The sequence below is a fragment of the Bos taurus genome, chromosome 6 (assembly GCF_002263795.3).
Source record: "Bos taurus isolate L1 Dominette 01449 registration number 42190680 breed Hereford chromosome 6, ARS-UCD2.0, whole genome shotgun sequence".
In the NCBI taxonomy this organism is placed as follows: domain Eukaryota; kingdom Metazoa; phylum Chordata; class Mammalia; order Artiodactyla; family Bovidae; genus Bos; species Bos taurus.
Window position 1 is genome coordinate 58,184,218 of NC_037333.1, and position 21,511 is coordinate 58,205,728.

General features: G+C 39.7%; 1 protein-coding gene across 18 annotated transcripts in view; it reads right to left on the reverse strand.

Moving 5' to 3' along the window:
• Positions 1–21,511, reverse strand: part of TMEM156 (transmembrane protein 156) — a 66,342-nt gene that overhangs the window by 26,667 nt on the left and 18,164 nt on the right. For 15 of the 18 annotated variants that reach the window (XR_009494794.1, XR_009494790.1, XR_009494792.1 and 12 more), the window contains 3 exon segments: positions 20,741–21,001; positions 17,433–17,552; positions 14,743–14,826 (listed from right to left, as the gene is read on the reverse strand). Coding sequence is in view for 7 of the 18 variants with exons in the window: in NM_001083469.1 (NP_001076938.1) it covers positions 14,743–14,826; positions 17,433–17,552; positions 20,741–21,001 (465 nt within the window). In the remaining 11 variants the exon portion in view is untranslated. 18 annotated transcript variants of the gene reach the window in all.

Genomic DNA, 21,511 nt, shown 5'->3' on the forward strand with positions numbered 1-21,511 from the left:
ACAAAATTTTCTGTTCATGGTTCAGTGGTGTTGCTCTCATTCCACTGGGGTCCTGAGTCTTGCTTTTCTAGTTTTTATATTGAAACTTGAGTTCTACATAATACATGTGATTTTTTTGCTTCACAGATGTCTCTGCTTTTTATACAAAGCCCTGAACATGGATGGAAATGAGGTGACCTATAATTTAAAGAGAAATTTGGGTAGTTGTTTCTTAAGATGAGAAATCAAATAGGAAGATAAGGGTAATCAAGAATATGATACTTTTTGTCCAAGAAGGCGATTAAACACTGATGTGATTGACTGGAAGATACTGTCAAATTTTCTCTCAAAATGTAATTCCTTTAATTAGAAAAAAAATTTTGATAACAGAAACTTATTTGGGGGATTTAATTTTCTAAATAAGGAACACATTTACATGATTTAAAGATTTTAAGCTATAAAGGGATACTGAGTAAATATTGCCTATTAACCCATCTCTCAGACAATCACTTCCCACGATATCACATATTTCCTTCTCTTCTGGATAGATATGTAGATAGATGATACATTTGTACACTTATGTTACTAAAATGTTTTTGTCCTTCCCACAACTGGCAAAATACTGTATATATCTATATCATGAATGATACATCTTGTGGATCTTTGCACATAAGTATTTCCTTATTCTTTTTTACAACTTCCTGATATTCCACAGTATGGATGTATCACCATGTCTTTAAATAGTCTCTTGTTTAGATGGTGTCTAATCTTTTGATCTTGCAAACGCACTAGCAGTAAACATTGTATATAAGCCATTTCTCTGCCATATGAGTACATCTATATGATAAATTCCTAGAAATGGAGTTACTGGCTCAAAGTGTTTGTACATTCATAATTTTGATCGTTATTACATAGTTATTGCCAAATTTCCTATCATAGAAGTTGTACCAATTTCACCTCTCAGTTTACCTTAGTGAAATATGAGTACCTCTTGCCCTTTGCCATAGAGTATGATGTCTACTTCTGGATTTCTGTCAATCTGATAGATGAAAGTGAAGTGATATCTCAGGGTAACTTTAATTAGCTTTTCCACCTGAATGTAAGCTCCAGGAGAGTAGAAATATTTATTTCATTTGGTTCACTGCTATGTCTCCTATACCCAAATAGCCATAGTAAACATCAAACAAAAAATTTTTTGAAAGAATTTGGTCTGAGTGAGACCAAACAATTTTTCATATGTTTAAGAACTATTTGTATTTCATTTTCTATAAACAGTCCATTCTTATCCTTTACCCATTTGCCTACTGGGTTATGGTCTTTTCTTCATGAATTATTAGAAGCTCCTTATACACTAGGAAATGTTGCTCATCTCTGATGAGCTGCAAAAAACTTTTCCCAATTGTTTTTGCTGTGTACATTCTTTTGCTGCTGCTGCCGCTGCTAAGTCACTTCAGTCGTGTCCGACTCTGTGCGACTCCATAGACGGCAGCCTACCAGGCTCCTCCGTCCCTGGGATTCTCCAGGCCAAAACACTGGAGTGGGTTGCCATTTCCTTCTCCAATGCATGAAAGTGAAAAGTGAAAAGTGAAAGTGAAGTCACTCAGTCGTGTCCGACTCTTAGCGATCCCATGGACTGCAGCCTACTAGGCTCCTCTGTCCATGGGAGTTTTCAGGCAAGAGTACTGAAATGGGTTGCCATTGCCTTCTCTGTACATTCTTTTACACATGGTCAAATTTATTAGTGATTTCGCTGAGTTTTGTGTCATGATTAGTTTTGCAGTTCATTATAGATGAATTCTACCATTGTTTCTTCTATTTTGTGGTTTCATGTTACCATTAAAATCATTAACCTGTTTGAAATTTACTGAAGTGTTAAAGTGAGCTCTGGATTAAGTAAATTTTTTTTTCCTAAGTGATTATTCAGTTGTCCCAGCATCATTCATTCAGTAATTTTTTGTTTTCCTACTAATATGGTAAGCCATTTTCATCATTCACTAAAGTCCTGAATTTTCTTATGTTTCATTGGCTCTTTTGTTGGTAAGGGCCAACTGCACTCAGGGGACTAGATGTATCAGCCTTACTTCCCTCACACTGAAAATCCCCAGGGGTCTGTGGTTTTTGTCTTTTTAAACCTGTACTCTCAAGGGTGGTTGTGGTAGGAAGAATTCTACAACAGCCCCCAAGATTCCCACTCCTGCTGTACATGCCCCCCTTTAATTCTCCTCCCTTGAGCATGGGCAGGACTGTAATAGGATCTCATTCCTGTGACTAGGTTACACAAAGATGAAGAGCTTTTGCAGGTTAATTAACATCCCAAATCAGTTGATTTTGAGAGAATCTATCCTGGGTGGGTCTGATTTAACGATTTGAAAGCCTTTATTTTTTTTTTTTAATTGTATTTTAATTTTTAAACTTTACACAATTGTATTAGTTTCACCAAACATCAAAATTAATCCATCACAGGCACACATGTGCTCCCCACCCTGAACCCTCCTCCCTCCTCCCTCCCCACACCATCCCTCTGGGTCGTCCCAGTGCACTAGCCCCAAGCATCCAGTATCATGCATTGAACCTGGACTGGCATCTCGTTTCATACATGATATTTTACATGTTTCAATGCCATTCTCCCAAATCTTCCCACCCTCTCCCTCTCCCACAGAGTCCATAAGACTTTAAAAGAGAGACATGGCCTTCCCTGCCATCAGGGAGGATCCCTCACTGGGCTCAAAGAGCAAGCTGCCATGTTGCGAACTGTGTATGAAAAGGGTCCTATAGCAGGGCTCTGCAGGTGGCCTCCAGGACCTAGGGGTGGTGTCTGGTGGTGAGAACCAGTTAAGAAACCAGGGCCTTCAGTTTACATCCTCAAAGAAATGAATTCTGCCAACAACATGAACCAACTTGGAAGGAAACCCTTCAGATGACAACACAGGCCAGCTCGCATCTTGACTTCAAGCTTATGAGTTCCTGGAACGCAGCAGAACAGTACCCAAATTTCTGACCCACAGAAACTGTGAGATAATGAAGGTATGTGGTCTTAAGCCACTAAGTTTGTGATAATCTGTTACACAGCAATAGAAAACAAATAAAGTGATCAACAGAGCCTTGGCCTGAAAATCCCCAGCGGTGGTAATTTAAAGTGCAGGCTCGAGAACCCTGCCCCAGACCTACTGAATTGCCATCTCCCTTCTTAATGGCCCAGGGGGCCTTTGATGGTTGATTCTGATGCACATTAAAGCTTCAGAATGAACTTCCATGTGAATAATTGTTTGACATCTTTGACAAAGCATCTTTTTTTAATTTTTATTTTATATTGGAGTATAATTGATTAACAATGTTAAAGTATATGGCAAAATGATTCTGTTATACATATAGCTGTTTCTACTCTTTTTTTCAAACTGTTTTGCCATTTAGGTTATTGCAGACTATTAAGCAGAGTTCCCTGTGCTGTACACTAGGTCCTTTTTGGTTGTCTATTTTAAATATAGCAGTGATTTTGAAGCTGAAACTCCAATACTTTGGCCACCTGATGCGAAGAGCTGACCCATTGGAAAAGACCCTGATGTTGGGAAAGATTGAGGGCAGGAGGAGAAGGGGACGAGAGAGGATGAGATGGCTGGATGGCATCACCGACTCGATGGACATGGGTTTGGGTGGACTCCGGGAGTTGGTGATGGACAGGGGAGGCCTGGCATGCTGCAGTTCATGGGGTCACAAAGAGTCGGACACGACTGAGCGACTGAGCGTGTCTATGTTAATCCCAAATGCCTAATCTGTTCCTCCCCACTCCTTCCCCACTGGTAAAATATCTTATAACCTTCCAAAATTTGAGATTTAGAGAGAATAATGTTTAAAGGTTAAAATCTCAAAAGAGCCTATTCATGGAACCAAATAATTATCGAAGAAAATTATCAGAGTCCTTTTGGTTTGAAAGTCAAACTTCTCATCATTTGCTTATTTATTTGGTTCCCTGATGTTTTATAGTGTGGTATAACCATAATTCAGAAAGTCATTATTTGTCAAAATGACAGCTAGTTCAAAGTAACTCTCTAGTGGTACATTATCTTCTTTTTCTCCCAGTATCCAAAGTCATGTAACTTTTATGCTAATAGGAAAACTTCAGAAAAATTGATTAAAAGGTAAAAAGGTAGGATATCTGTCATTTTAATACCTTCTTCAGAATAGCTAAAACAGGTGATATTTTTTCTAGTTTTACACTGAGAAATAGCTTCTTTCAAATCGTATTCACTCAGCAACACTACTTAATGCAGCAGAAGCAGTCTGAAATATTTTAAAACTTCATAAAGGTCTTTTCATGAATTTGTCAAATCTCTGAACCAAACATTTCTTTGACTTTTTACAAGAGCCTCAGCGGAGCCTAAAAATTTAGAAAGAACCCTGGTCTGAGTTTTGACCTGACTGAATCTAGTGAACAAAATGGATTTCCAACAGTAGAAATTTTGATTAAAAATAAAACCACATGCTTTATGTTCTCAAATAAAGCCCCTATCACTCCACCCATGACAATGGCCAGGGTGATCTCTAATGATGTTTCTTCTTCTTTTAAAAAATTTTTATCACTTTTCAAAATGCTTCATTTCTGTGATATTTAGTCTCTAACCTCAGCTTGTCCTTCCAAAGTAATTCTTGATTCCCAATGAGTAACAGAAATTTATGAGGTGTTTCCTTCACTTTGTTCCTGGTGATCTTCATGTGAAAGACAGGGTACATCTCCACACTGAAGAAACATCTAAAACGTCCCCATCCTAGTCAGGCTCTCTTGGCTACTAAGGGAAGTCGCCACATCAAATTTTTTATCTTCTCTTCTGTAAAAGCACTTGTTCAGCTAAATTTTACTTGGTTACTGAATTGGAAAGCCAAAAGAAAAAACAAGAACAAAACAAATTTAGGTGTCCTATGACCCTCTGTGACCTTTACTTCCCCAAAGGAGAATGTATCCAGTTTTGTTGTAATTCCTTATCTGTCTGCCTCCAGGGTAAAAAGTTTGTATTTTTTGCTCAGTTTATTCCCCAGAACTCCATCTTGGAGCATGACACATAACAGGTACTCAATAAATACGTGTTGAATGACTGAAAGAATGTTATTTAACTTATCTGTGCGTGTGTTTCTTTAAAAAAAAAAAAAGGCTGTGGGTTTAAGCTGAACAAAACCTCTGAGGTGCCACCCAGGAATTTGGAGATAAGGAAAACAAGAGCGCCCTGTGAGAGTTAATCTATAAAATCAACCCATAATCAGAGCACAAACATGTAAAGGTATCTTCAGAAATTCAGTCAGTTCAGTTCAGTCGCTCAGTTGTGTCCGACTCTTTGCAACCCCATGAATCCCAGCACATCAGGCCTCCCTGTCCAGCACCATCTCCCGGAGTTCACTCAAACTCACGTCCATCGAGTCAGTGATGCCATCCAGCCATCTCATCCTCTGTTGTCCCCTTCTCCTCCTGCCTCCAATCTCTCCCAGCATCAGAGTCTTTTCCAATGAGTCAACTCTTCGTGCCCAAAGTACTGGAGTTTCAGCTTTAGCATCATTCATTCCAAAGAACACCCAGGGCTGATCTCCTTTAGAATGGACTGGTTGGATCTCCTTGCAGTCCAAAGGACTCTCAAGAGTCTTCTCCAACACCACAGTTCAAAAGCATCAATTCTTCAGCGCTCAGCTTTCTTCACAGTCCAACTCTCACATCCATACATGACCACAGGAAAAACCATAGCCTTGACTAGACAGACCTTTGTTGGCAAAGTAATGTCTCTGCTTTTCAATATGCTATCTAGGTTGGTCATAACTTTTCTTCCAAGGAGTAAGCGTCTTTTAATTTCATGGCTGCAATCACCATCTGCAGTGATTTTGGAGCCCAGAAAAATAAAGTTTGACACTGTTTCCACTATTTCCCCATCTATTTCCCATGAAGTGATGGGACCAGATGCCATGATCTTCGTTTTCTGAATGTTGAGCTTTAAGCCAACTTTTTCACTCTCCTCTCTCACTTTCATTAAGAGGCTTTTTAGTTCCTCTTTGCTTTCTGCCATAAGGGTGGTGTCATCTGCGTATCTGAGGTTATTGATATTTCTCCCGGCAATCTTGATTCCAGCTTGTGCTTCATCCAGCCCAGAGTTTCTCATGATGTACTTTGCATATAAGGTAAATAAGCAGGGTGACAATATACAGCCTTGACGTACTCCTTTTCCTATTTGGAACCAGTCTGTTGTTCCATGTCCAGCTCTAACTCTTGCTTCCTGACCTGCATATAGGTTTCTCAAGAGTCAGGTCAGGTGGTCTCATATTCCCATCTCTTTCAGAATTCTCCACAGTTTATTGTGATCCACACAATCAAAGGCTTTGGCATAGTCAAAAAAGCAGAAATAGATGTTTTTCTGGAACTCTCTTGCTTTTTCCATGATCCAGCAGATGTTGGCAATTTGATCTCTGGTTCTTCTGCCTTTTCTAAAACCAGCTTAAAAAAAAAAAAAATAAAACCAGCTTGAACATCTGAAATTCACGGTTCACGTATTGCTGAAGCCTGGCTTGGAGAATTTTGAGCATTACTTTACTAGTATGTGAGATGAGCGCAGTTGTGCAGTAGTTTGAGCATTCTTTGGCATTGCCCTCTTTGGGATTGGAATGAAAACTGACCTTTTCCAGTCCTGTGGCCACTGCTGAGTTTTCCAAATTTGCTGGCATATTGAGTGCAGCACTTCCACAGCATCATCTTTCAGGATTTGAAATAGCTCAACTGGAATTCCATCACCTCCACTAGCTTTGTTCATAGTGATGCTTTCTAAGGACCACTTGACTTCGCATTCCAGGATGTCTGGCTCTAGGTGAGTGATCACACCATCGTGATTATCTAGGTCGTGAAGATCTTCAGAAATTACCCCTAGGCTAAAACCTGTTAAATGTTAAAAGTGCTGTATGAAATGAGCCAATTAGGCTTCCTCTAAAACAGGGAATAAGGCCTCTTAAACTATGTTGGCAAAAGAATCCACTTGAAGACCTGGCAAACAAGCCTTGGCTGGGATTTGACTTCCCATGTGGTTCCAAGAAGAGAGGACACAGGTGTGTGCCATCAGAAGTGTTTTGGTCCATATTTCTCTCAGCTGAGTTTTCTCTTTGGGAATTAATACTCTGGTCTTCTGGTTTTAATTAACTGTTGGTGTGAGCTGGGTTACACAACCATAGATCCTGCTGCCATTGCAGGAGGCTGAGCCAAGAGGCCTGAAGGAAGGCACTAGACCAGATAAGTTACCTCTGTGAACCTGTGTGGCCTTGTGGGCAGCGGCCCAACCGGGCTTGGGCCTTGCCTGCCATGTTCCTTCAAAGCGGACCAGGTACTGAAACGGAACTATCGAGATCATTTCCTTGTGACTTTGGCAAAGCTAGTGTGGCTGCCTTAAGGAAAATAAAGGTAAAATGAGGCAATAAAAGTACACTTTGATGTACTCTGAAAAAATAGAAAGGACTGCTAAGTGCAACACAAAGTATTTTTACCAGCGTCTTTTAAAGCTCACCGGAGGACACTGCTCAAAATTTAGTGGGACCTGTGTACGCACTCAGCAGGCACAGGCTGTGGTTAGCTAACCTCCAAAACGACGAGCTCTGTGCTTCCTTCTCTCCTTAACACTTTGAGAGATTCAGCCACAACTTTGTGGAGATAATGGCAATAAATGTCTAACCTGTTACCCACAGAGTACTCAGTTTCCTCCTAAGAGTGTCTCTAAAAATGGATGAATTCAAGTTAATCCTCACAGATTACTTTGGGCAAGACAGATGTGGACGTTCTCAGATGGTTCAGTGATTCTTATTCAGTTCTCTAAGCTGGCTTCAAAAAAACCTTTCAGTCTTAATTATTTTTTCTAATTGCCATCAGTTCAGTTCAGTTGCTCAGTCGTGTCAAACTCTTTGCGACCCCACAGACTGCAGCATGCCAGACTTCCCTGTCCGCCACCAACTCCCGGAACTTACTCAAACTCATGTCCATCGTGTTGGTGATGCCATCCAACCATTCATCCTCTATTATCCCCTTCTCTTCCTGCCCTCAATCTTTCCCAGCATCAGGGTCTTTCAGTTCTTCTCATCAGGTGGCCAAAGTACTGGAGTTTCAGCTTCAGCTTCAGTCCTTCCAATGAATATTTAGGACTGATTTCCTTTAGGATGGACTGGTTGGATCTCCTTGCAGTCCAAGGGACTCTCAAGAGTCTTCTCCAACACCACAGTTCAAAAGTATCAATTCTTCGGCACTCAGCTTTCTTTATAGTCTTACTCTCACATCTATACATGACTACTGGAACAACCATAGCTTTGACTAGATGGACCTTTGTTGGCAAAGTAACATCTCTGCTTTTTAATATGCTGTCTAGGTTGGTCATAGCTTTTCTTCCAAGGAGCAACCATCTTTTAATTTCATGGGTGCAGTCACATCTACAGTGATTTTGGAGCCCCCCAAAAGATAAAGTCTCTCACTGTTTTCATTGTTTCCCTATCTGTTTTCTATGAAGTGATGGGATGAGATGCCATGATGTTAGTTTTCTGAATGTTTAGTTTTAAGCCAGCCTTTTCACTCTCCTCTTTCACTTTCATCAAGAGGCTTTTTAGTTCTTCATTGCTTTCTGCCATAAAGGTGGTATCATCTGCATATCTGAGGTTATTGATATTTCTCCCAGCAATCCTGATTCCAGCTTGTACTTCATCCAACCCAGCATTTTGCATTATGTACTCTGCATGTAAGTTAAATAAGCAGGGTGTCAATATACAGCCTTAACTTACTCCTTTCCTGATTTGGAACCAGTCTGTTGTTCCATGTCCAGTTCTAACTGTTGCTTCTTGGTCTGCACACAGATTTCTCAGGAGGCAGGTCAGGTGGTGTGGTATTCCCATCTCTTGAAGAATTTTCCACAGTTTGCTGTGATCCACACAGGCAAAGGCTTTGGCATAGTCAATAAAGCAGAAGTAACATATTTGTCTGGCACTTTCTTGCTTTTTTGATGATCCAACAGGTGTTGGCAATTTGATCTCTGGTTCCTCTGCCTTTCCTAAATCCAGCTTGAACATCTGAAGTTCATGGTTCACATACTGTTGAAGCCTGGCTTGGAGAATTTTGAGCATTACTTTACTAGCATGTGAGATGAGTGTAATTGTGTGGTAGTTTGAACATTCTTTGGCATTGCCTTTCTTTGGGATTGGAATGAAAACTGAGCTTTTCCAGGCTTATGGCCACTGTTGAGTTTTCCAAATTTGCTGGCATATTGAGTGCCTCACTTTCACAGCATCATCTTTTAGGATTTGAAATAGCTCAACTAGAATTCCATCACCTCCACTAGCTTTGCTCATAGCGATGCTTCCTAAGGCCCACTTAACTTCGCATTCCAGGATGTCTGGCTCTAGGTGAGTGATCATACCATTGTGGTTATCTGGATCATGAAGATCTAATTGTCATAGGAATATAGAATTTCAATATTGCTATGCGTCATTCTGACCTTTCCATCACATGAAAACATGAGCACTTTTGTGCAAGCCCAAGATAGCTAGTAGCCTTTTAGTGCTAATAGAACCAATTATGGTGCCTTAAAATACATTTCCATTATTCAAGGTGCCAACTCCCTACTATGTTCAAAGCTCCATCTGTTTTTATTAACAGTGATCCTAAAACTACTCAGCTGTTCCAAATCTGGCTGGTGAGAGAATCAAATGTGGAAGGGGGGGGTGGCGGGAATGACTGCAGAATTATCTAGAATTAGCAATTAAAGAGGGGGAAAAGCTTCTTGAACAGATAGGTGCTAATATTCTGAGCCATTGACTCAGTGTCTGATTCAATGACACTGCAGGTATCCTTAGTACTCCAAGGAATGAAACTGATGAAGTGTTTAACCATTCTCCTTTTGTTATTTTGGGTAGGCATTATCAAAAGTTATAGTTTGGGAGGAAAAGGTCTTTGTAAGATGACAGCAGCCATTCTTTCAACATAGACAACACAGAGTTGTATTTATTTCACAAATATTTATTGGGTACCCGTAATGAACTCTTCTATACACTGTACTATGAGCTGGGGATGCAGCAATGAGTATTATCAGATAGTGTCCTGATCACAAGGTGCTAACTGGCTCACAGGAGAGACAGTAAGTAATAACGGAAACATAAAAGAACAACAGTGATAATTGCCACAAAAAGATGTGTTATGTTATGAGGGTGTAGTTTACTTTGTCCACCAAATCTAAGACACTTCCCTGAGAAAGGGTTAGTTAAGCCAAGATTAACAAGATTAACGAAAGGCAGGGTTGGAGTTAATCAGACAAAGGCAGGGTGGGAAAGGGGAAGGTTTGCAAGGGAGGTGGCGACTGGGGGTAGGATGGGTCAGGCAGGGGAAGTTTTTGCACAGATGAAGATGTTTATCTGCAAAATGTTTTACCCTGTTTTTTCAGACCTGGCACAAATGGCTGTCACATAGAGTCACTCAGTGAATGAATAAATTCTCTTATTTAGCCTATGGATTCTTCACTCTTACGAATTTCCTTCTACATGTAGAGTCACCCTCTGCTTCTTGATCTGTTCTGTAACCAAGCAGATGGCTATAACCTTTACTGTTTTATGAACCTAAATCTGTATTTTAAGAGTCATAAATATTATAGTTAAGCAAGTAAAAATTAAATTTTCATGTTATCTTGCTTGGTTGCTGGACATCTGGTACCAGTAGTTTATCTTCTGCATAAAATTGAAACCTGCTTAATCTTTATACTGGCCTTAAACATGTTGCAAATTATAATTTTACACTGCCATCAGTTTTATTGGGGAGTAATATATATTACAAGGTCATCCGCCTCCTTTTGGCATTTAGCAATTCTCATTCATGATGACATTTCATTTTCTTTACTTTGTGGTTCTTCAGAACCCACCCACATTAACTGTCAGTGCTGAAATGTTACTTTTAGGATGACTCACACTGTCTCACACACACTCCTGCTAAATTATAGAGAAAATGTTTCATCTCGGTTTCCAGCTCTTTTACATCTAAAGAGTAAGAAGAGTTTTGATCTGAACCAGCAGTAAACTTCCCCGTTCATCATTGTCATTAAGTGATGTGCTGAAAAGTGCAACCACTGGTTAGAACCAAGTTTGAACCCTGACCCTGCTAGGATCTGGCAGTGGGTCAGTTACTTTAAACTCTTTTAGCTTCCATTTTTCTCATCAGGAAAGAAAAAGTGAGGTTCTTATGAAATGATATAAAATGATGTGTGTGAAAGTACTGTGCACATCAAGGGGGTTACTGAGTTTGTATAGTTTAATTAGCTTCCCTTCTCCTAAGGAACCAGGGGTTGAATCTCCTGAATGGTGGCCTCAGCTCTGTGAAGGCAGAGACTGCACTGTGGTACAACCACTGTGTCGGCAATGCTTAACACTGTTTCTGGCTCAAAGTGTTCAATATATTTTTGTTGAATATTTGAAAGTGAAGAATTTCAAGTTTTAAAGATCTCACCATTTTTGATAGACATAGTCTGGAAAGAAATGATAGAACTTCCCTGGCTGACCCACACAGTGGAGGAGGCTCAACTTCTAGGAACCTGCTGTCGTGCACGTAGATATTTATTTGTTGGCTGTCCAGTATATGGCCATCTCAGGGGCACTCTCAAGTATGCAGGAAGTTAGAGGGGCAGACATCCCCTCGCCCTGCTTCCTGGTACCCAGAGTACCAATCTGTGCCTTCATTCAGTCAACCAGATACCCCTCTGTGGAGCTTGTAATCCTGGACAGTGATGCAAAGTGGCTGAGTGGTCAAAGGGGAGCTCTGGCAACCCAGAGGGAGCATCTGGTGTGGACATCAGCAGAGGCATTCTCAACAGACCATTCCTATGGGGTAACACCAGTCGTGTTTTGGCTGCCTGTCCCCTCAACTCCTGCACAAGCTTAGATTACCTAATGTTCTTGTTGCTTCCATGGGTTCTCTACTGCTCTTCCCATAAATTTCCTTTCTGCCAAATCAGCCAAGTTGGTTTCTATTGTCTGCACCCAATGATTCAAATACACTACCCTGGCCTTCATCTCCCAAGGGAGTCAACTCATTAAGCACTATTTTTATGGATGAATCTCCAAGTTACTTTTGCATGGTTCTCAAAATTTCTTCAAAATGTTTTTTATCCTTTGATATCCTTAGCAGTTCTACAAAGTGCATTTTACGTTCTTTAATGAAATGAAATTATGTTCCCTTGATCATTCCGTCTCTCCATTTGTTTTCACCTTTCCCCACCCCCAAGGTTCATTTCTCATTCAACTGCTCCTTTTACTCTACACTCATTTCCCCTTAGGGTTTGTGCAATTTAATAAGCTTTTATTGTGCATGAACTACATGCCAGATACTGTGCTAGGGACAAGAATCCAAAGATGAATAAGACAGAGTCATCACCTGTGTGAGAAGAATATAGTCAAGTGAATAAAATGTAAAATAGATGAATGCCAAGGCAGACAACAGAAGGCATCACACTTCCCCCAAGCAAGAGAGAAAATATTAGAGACACACAGAAGCTTGAGAATTGATTCTGTGCGACTTCTCTTTCTGTAGCGATGAGGCTTATTTATTTCACCTGTGTTCACTCTGCCCCCGGCACGTGCCAGGCCCCGTGCAGTGCAAGGGTGCTATTTCTCTCTTATCTTCTTGAGGGTGTGAGCTATCTATATCTCTGTGTGTATGTGTGTCACAATACTTACTTTGTAATACATGAGCAACTGAAGAGACCTTCTGGAACGTACAGGCAGGGCTGACAGCAAGCTGCTCTGCTGAATGTGACTATAGTCACTGCTCTCTTTGAACTACATTTTTTTTTTCTTTTTCACTTATGTTACTGCTTCTCCAGAGGATCATGCTGGCACATTTTTTCTCCTAGATTCTCACTGTTGCTGATCATCCATCATTACAAAGAGAGGCCTTAGAAACAGCACTCGGGGGAGACATTATTTCCTTCCCATTTCTCTCTCAGAAAGAGCAACTTATCATGGAAGGGGGGAAACTGCATTTAAGGTTAGAGGAATATTTATAACAAGAAAGCATCTGCTTCTTCCTCCCTTTAAGATGCTAAACTTCCAAAGACCTCTTGGTTTTAAAAAAAGGCCATCACCCCTTGGCCCACTCTAAACATTAATATTATATGCCTGGTAGTAAAGTCAGAGGATTTTTAATGAGAACCATTAAAGGGAAAGGATGGCTGAGGCAGAGTTCTCTGGTGCATGAAAATCACAGGCTCATAAATAGAACCTGTGAGGTGAGTCTTGTGGTTAGCTAGTACTTTAAATTTGTGCTTCCCCTGATTATACAGGTTGACAGGGGAACTACTGACTTTTTCTCAGACAAGGCTACAGGGTTCAGAATTATGACTTAAAATGAGAAAGTACCAGAATTCCTAAGTCAACCCAAAGCCCAGGAGCACTGGGTTAGAACATGCCTGGCCCATGAATGGCAGGCACAGGCACCGGGTAAGAAGGGCGAGCAGAGGCTATGCCACAAATAAACATTACTTTCGCCATTTGAAACCACCCTGTGTTGTCTGTTTCATTCATCAAACAAAATTGGCACTGACCGCATGCAGTTTTCATCAACCTTCCCCTCGTTTTTGTTGTTGCTGTCCAAGTCACCCTGTGTGTCTGACTCTGTGACCCCACGGACTGCCGCATGCCAGGCCTCCCTGTCCCTCACCATCACCCAGAGTTTGCCCAAGCTCATGTACGTTGCTGATGTCAAATGATGACTTAGCTAATGCTTCTTATTTGCCATAGGTTAACCATTTTACTGCTAATGATGAGCATAGAAAGTCTAAGTTTCTTTTTAATTGAGCTCTTTAGGGGCACCCAACCCAATTTTTTTTCTCAAATTAGGGCTCTGAGAACCTCCCAGTTTAAAAAGCTAAGAAAGTTCCCAGAGCATATTTTCCAGTGAAATGCTGTGCAAATCTCCATGTGGTTACAAATGTAGCTGTGGTGAGGGCTCAGGGTTTGGTTTCCTTTTGTTTTTGAAAATTGTTTACACAGCTGACATGAAGCTTCCTTATCGAACTTCTCACAAAATGTGAAGGCACCTGCTCCCTGGCTGTGCACCAGGAGCCGTGGTAACACCAGTCATAATTCTCTGGTTTTCTGAGTCGAGGACATTATTTCTCCTTGATGAAGAAGTTTTGCCCATGTTGTATTTTCTCTCTCTCTCTTAAATATGGTTTGACAATTTGAATTCAGAAAGAGACTTCACAATTAGAAGAATGAGATCGAACCACAGCATCTGTGCTCACAGCCCCCTCAGCTGCTCTAATTAGGATTCCCTTATTCTGTTTCTAGCTCTCAGGAGAGGACAGGGGACTTTTTAATTGGGGCTATTAGACGTTCTCTTTGTACAATGACACCCTCTGCTAAGTGAAGACTCCAGCAAAACTATGCCCACTCTGCAATTACTTCTTGCAATTCCAAGGAATAATGGTATCTTGTCTCATTTAAAAATAAACCTGAGGCTTATTCCTTATTGCTTTCTTGCCTCTGCCTACTCACATGAATTTCTTCTTGCCAATTAAGCCAACTTTCCATTATTTAAGGAGGTAGTTTTTATCATAACTGTCCCCTGATAATAAGACACATTAAACTGGATTTCATTTGCTCATGGCTCCTTTCTTCCAGCTACAAGACTAATTTAAATGAGCTCAGATCACTCGATCTTGTGTCTATAGTGAAATGGTGATGCATTGGAATTTCATAGGCAGTGCTCTGTTTGGATATCACAGAACTCACCTGAAATAACCCGCACGTTCAATGTTCGTAGTTTCTCAGAATCACTTCCTCGTAAGAGGGTAGATGTAGGTTCATATTTATGACCTATTCCAAGAAAAGATATTAAATATTTAGATGATAAGCAAGCATATTCTTAATACATATTCCCCATGTTGGTCCCAAGGATTACCAAGGAAAATAGGCCATTCATAGCAGAGCCCAGAGTAATAAGACATTGAACTTTTTCTTATTGTTATTTTCCATTTAACAAGTAGATACTTTCTAAAACCAATGGCTTCTCCACTGCCATAAATGCAATTGTGCATCTATTCTTATATGCAGAATATTATTTTGTTATGTATAATAGATATGATATACAGAATATTTGACATATATTTAATATTTAATGTCCTAAATGGCATGATAATTTTCACTACTTCATATGTTGGATTTGCAAGGCAAGTTTTTGAAAGCCAGTGATCCTGTCATTTAGGTAGATATTCCTAAAAACATAATGTCACTCCCCACTATTGATCTCTTTCTAGACATTTTCTCTATCTGGCTTATATCTCTCTCTTTTCTAATATGTAAGTTGGCTTAAAGCTCAACACTCAGAAAACTAAGATCATGGCATCCAGTCCCATCACTTTATGGCAAATAGATGGTAAAACAGTGAAAACAGTGGCTGACTTTATTTTTCTGGGCTCCAAAAATCACTGCAGATGGTGACTGCACCCATGAAATTAAAAGATGCTTACTCCTTGAAAGGAAAGTTATGACCAACCTAGACAGCATATTCAAAAGCAGAGACATTGCTTTGTCACCAAAGGTCCATGTAGTCAAGGCTATGGTTTTGCCAATGGTCATGTATGGATGTGAGAGTTGGACTATAAAGAAAGCTGAGCGCTGAAGAATTGATGGTTTTGAACTGTGGTGTTGGAGAAGACTCTTGAGAGTCCCTTGGACTGCAAGGAGATCCAACCAGTCCATTCTGAAGGAGATCAGTCCTGGGTGTTCATTGGTAGGACTGATGTTGAAGCTGCAACTCCAATACTTTGGCCACCTGATGCGAAGAGCTGACTCATTGGAAAAGACCCTGATGCTGGGAAAGATTGAGGGCAGGAAGAGAAGGGGACGACAGAGGATGAGATAGTTGGATGGCATCACCGACTCAATGGACATGGGTTTGAGTAAACTCTGGGAATTGGTGATGGACAGGGAGGCCTGGCGTGCTGTGGTTCATGGGGTTGCAAAGAATCAGACATGACTGAGTGACTGAACTGAACTGAACCATTCATAGACAAATAGATCAAGAAACTCAAAACTATGTACTATTGCAAATGACACACATTTATTTAAAATAAGAAAAACTAGAAAGACCCTGGGTCTTAATTCTAATTCTGTCATTTTATTACTGTATTACTTAACCTCTCTGAGCCTCAGAGGTTTTTTTAATCTATAAAATAAAAGAAATAGAACATGTCCTATCTATATACTTTGAGAATCTAGTTAAAAAAAAAAAAAACTCATGGGAATGCTCTGCAAATGTTTATTCTACAAATGAAGAATATTGATGATATTACTGACCAATGTGTTTAGGACCTCATATACTCATGTACCAATGACAAGATGATATGAAACTGTCTTCAGAAATATCTCCAACAAACACTTAGCCAAAATAATTAATGACACTTTCCCTCAAACCTAGAGGGAACCGTTTGCTCTGCCTACTAACATGGCCTTGCCTGGTAAAGAACACAAGAGTCTTGGGAAATATTACACCCAGCACAATACTACTATCCTTTATTGAGAACTACTTCTTATGTAATCTCTTTATTTCAATCCTTACCTCAACCCTGTGTAAGAATGGTGATTAATTTCATTTTACAGAGGTGGAAAGGAACACTCAGTCATGGTAAGTAATTTTCACAAAGTTACATAAATAGTAAGTAGAAGCACTAGGATTCTAAACTAAGAAAAAAAAAAACAACTAAGTACCCGTCTCCAAAGCCTAATCTTGTAATGATACACTTTATACTATCCTTAAGAGACCAACTACTCATCAGGTTTAATATTCAGCCAGTATGTTCACGGGCACACACCAGAAGGGTAGGGCCAGTATATACATGGGAACACACCATAGGACTGCAACAGTAATTGACAGTCGATATCTGTTCTGATAGGTAGATGCCCTTGTCATACTTAATCAGTTGTTAATTCTTTTTAAATATGATTCCTACTATCCTTATTTCCAACTACACATCTTAGTGCTTCACAGTCAAAAATCTATTTTCTCCCCTACACTTATTATAGATTGACTCTTGCTCATACTCATCACCTAGAGCCTAGAGCTTAAGACCTCCAATTCTGAAATCCTTTATCACCTTTCCCTATTCTTCTACCCCTCTTCTGCCTCACTTCCACCAAGCTCTGCTCAATCTCCAGTCCACAAACTCCTTCCAATTAACCCAGCCTTTCCTCCCGCTCCTAATCACCTGTCTGGGCTGGAGAAAGACACAGGAAACTCCGTGAGTGCTGGCACTGTCTGACCTATGCTTATGCCCTTGAGTTACCTAGAATCACCACTTAAATACACAGATGCCCAGTAAGTGGTAAATTGAACCAAAAAAAGAAATGGAATCCACAGATAAGATTAGGAACTTCTGGACACTAAATAAATTATCCCAAATAGTGAATTTTTCAGTACTTACTCTGCCACTTCTGCACTCTTCTGTGGCCTTCAAGTATTTTGTTGACAATGAAGATGAGCAAAACTATAAAAACTAATAGAACTAGAACATACCAAGTGATCTTCATGGAACAGATAGAATCTACAAAGAAAAATGTAGCAAAAATACAGTAAAATGGGATGCAGCAGATAAGAGGCACCATGGTGATACAGCTGGATTCTACTGTGTATCCTGTCCATAACTGAGAAGTTGAATATATAACCCATCACTGTCACAGGGTCACTTGCTTTCCTGAGTTCTTTCCTAACATGACCAAGTGGTTTCCAGGGATCCGCTTATTGATAGTTTCAAAATTCTAGAATTAATTTCACTTCCAGGTTATGTCGATGCTAGTTTTGCCGTCACTAGGTTGGAATCACAACAAGCAGAATACCAGCATCAGAGCCACTTGCGATTAACAGTTTGACCCTGGGCCAAGCAACCAAAAAAATGTGCCCTCAAATCAAAGATGCAATGAGTAAGATGAGGATGGGGAAGAAAGGGAAAGACAAAGAAAGAGGCTGGATTGAGGCATGTAAGAGGCCTGAGTAGATGATTAATCAGACCTCTTTTCCTACAGGGGCTCACTTGGTAATGATCAGATCAAATGCAACATTAGTTACAAACGTAGTTACCCTTGCCCAGATTGAATAAGGATACAGGTAAAAAAAAAAAATTGTTCATTCAAATGACAGTGAGGCAACAAGGAAGGAAAATCATCATCAGTGATAGCTTAGCAAGATCTCCTTTCGTCCCATAAACACACACTGGCCAGTAGCCCCAGATATCAGTAACTTAAAGGAGACTGACTTTCTTATGTCCAAAACACCATTGTCTACTGACATTCTAAACCAACCTATGTACCCTCTTCCTTGCATGTAAATCACAGGTAGTACTTATTCACCTTAGCAGGATATATAACTTGTTTTTACCCTTGGGTGACTGTCCTTCTGGGGCTCACGATCTGGGTATCCCTTTCACAGGCCCCTCCACTCCATGTGCATTTGTCCGTTAAATCGTCAGTCAACATTTATTTAAAGAAGAGGCTGAACGGAGAAGGTAGTGGTTGACTTGGGATGGCAGCACTCAGCCTCCCCAGCATCATTCCATGCTGTTTAGTGGCCAGACTTCCACACCTCACTCAGCAAAATAAAAGCATGCAGTTAACTGGCACAGAAGATGTACGGTACCAGCAGGCCAAGGTGGGCCCAGTACCAAGGTAGCATGGGCAATGATCAGCTATGAAAAAAGAACTGTGCATTCACCAACATCATACTGCAATAGCAAAGTGTACACCGTTGGGACCAAGCTAGCCAGTGTACCCACCAAAGCACCAGTAAGAATGGACGAGGGTGTCTCCCTACACTCCCTGTGGCCCCCTGCCCCCATCCCTGGAACCATCTTGGAGAGGACCAAGGGGAAATGGATAGAAATCTGAAAAAAATCTAGAGACAGGTTAAATTATTGTTTCAGAGTAAATTTACCAGACTAAACTGAACTTAGCTTCCCCTGCCCACTGGCACATAGGACTTTGAAAGGAGATCAAGTTAGTCTTTGTACAGCAGAATAAAATATAAATAAAATTTCTCTCTTCTACACATGGCGAGATAGGTATACTTTTTCCCAAATATGACACTACATAGTTGTATACCACTGATAACTTCCTGATTTATGTACCCAAAAAAGCTGTCAATTACTACTTCATTTTGGAATTTATGAATTTTCCCATTAACACAAAAATTCTCAATATGGCAATGCTTATTTCTTCTTAATGTTTTAGAAAATATAAAAAGCAACTAGATAGATACATAAATGGACATTGAAATAAACATAAGTTTTAAGTATCTGTCATCCAAACCTCTCTATATTTCAGATTTCATCATAGTCACCTTCTCTATATGGCTTTTTCAGAACCTCCACCCTGATTCTCCCACCATCTGTTCAGATTTTCTCAGATTGTCTCCCACCCTCCCTATACATAGCCATGCCTCGAAATACCCTCTAAATGTAGAGGCTATAGGGCCTCAGGCAAACTAACTCACAGGAGAAATTTATTTGAAGTCTTATATTTCACTTTAAAAATGCATATATATCATATGTTTGTGTTTGCTTTAAGATAAATAGTTTAAATGGCCTCTAAAATGATTAAAGCTTTATAAAAGCATTCTAAGGCAATGTGAAACACTTCATATATTTGGAAGATCAGAAAACAGAGTAAATTATTCTAACATAGCACCTGTTACACTGATGACACTTGACCATTTACACTTCTCTGTATCCTCAGTGCCTGGCACCCTGCTTGGCATACAGCAAGCACTCACTAAATGGTTATATCATGAAATGCTCTTCAAGAGTAGAGTTTATGGATCAAGTGAGGGCACCTTGCTTAGTAGTAAGGATCAATTGTAATACTATATATCTGATCTAACAGTATATACTATAGAAAACATATATAAAATTATATAAATACTATATAAAATCACTAATAGGAACATACTGTATAGCGCAGGGAACTTAATGAACTGTGGTGTCCTGAATGAAAAGGAAGTCCAAATGCATATAATATATGCATATGTATGGCTGATTCATTTTGCTGTATAGTAGATACACAACATTGTAAAGCAACTATACCCCAATAAAAATTAATTTAAAAAAGAATCAATTGTGTTAATTCAGAATAGGGTGACTAGGAAGGTAATCAACCTTAAATAGAATTAATATATATGTGAGTTTTATCTTCCAGACTCCTACTTTTCCCTCGGAGTCCTCCAGTGACTCAAAATGCTTAATCTATACCCCACCTATCTTCACAGGAGTACATCAAAAATCCCTTTTTCTCAGGTCTGTTTCTCAGCTCTAAGCAAGGACATGTTAAATCAATTCAGACTTTAATAGCATATCACAATGTACATGTATATTTACATTTAAAAAAAAATCTCACCCTTTAATACACAAGTGTGATAGTATTACTTCAAACACAGATAATAGGCACTCCCAGAGTTATCCTAGGGCGGAGGGTCTTTGTAATGTTTCTCAAATAACAACGCATAGATGCCTCCTTTGCCTCTGAGTACAGCTGTGCTCCACAAAAACACATTTTTGTGTGTGTTTTTGAAAAATAAACAGGTAAAATAAACAGGTAAAAGGGCTAACATTCTTTCTAGCCTTGTTATTTCATCAATAAAATTCTTCAACTATTCAACTTAAAGTGAAGCTTACATGGTAGCCCTTACTTAATTTTGTGTCTGTATTCTACTCTCCTTTTCCCTCTAATTTCCTTTAAAACTTACTTTTTGCATCCATTTCTAAATGGAAAGAAATGTTTATACAATTATGTGGGTGTTCCATAATTCTACAAGTACGGTTTATAGATGTTGCCTCAGTTGGATCTTCCTCCTTGATTGCTGACCTTCCAGTGTGGGTTTTTAGATTACAGGTAAGATTATATTCCTCCAGGTGGTCAACCGTAGGAGTTACAGTGAAGTTAAAATGTTGACAAGGTGAGTGAAAATTATTTGACTTCACTTCCATTGATCCTCTCATGATAAGAACTAGAAAGAGATTAAGAAAATGTTATTCACAAAAAAACAGTAGTACATAGTAAGAAAACACACACAACTCAAAGCTAAATCTCTTCCTTCCTATACAATAAGAAAAGAGTAGAAACAAGAAGTTATCAGCCTAAAAGTAACAATTAAAGTGCTTACATTTTTTTAAGAGTTTGAAAACTAGGTGAGATTGAAATACACTTGGAGCCTCTCAAAGGAAAAAAAAAACATTTCCCTGATGACTTGTGGGACAGATTATATTTACCAAAATGGTCACAGCATTATTTCCCATCCCACATTATACTAGTTTGCTAGGGTTGTCATAAAGTAGCATAAACTGGGTGACTCACACAACAGAAATGTATTGTCTCACGGTTCGGGAAGCTACACTTTCAAGATTAAAGTGTTGACAAGGTTGCTTCCTTCTGAAGGCTGCGAGGAAAAATCTGTCCATGCTTCCCTTCTAGCTTCTGGTGGTTTGGTGGCAGTCTTCAGTGTTCCTTGTCTTGTAGA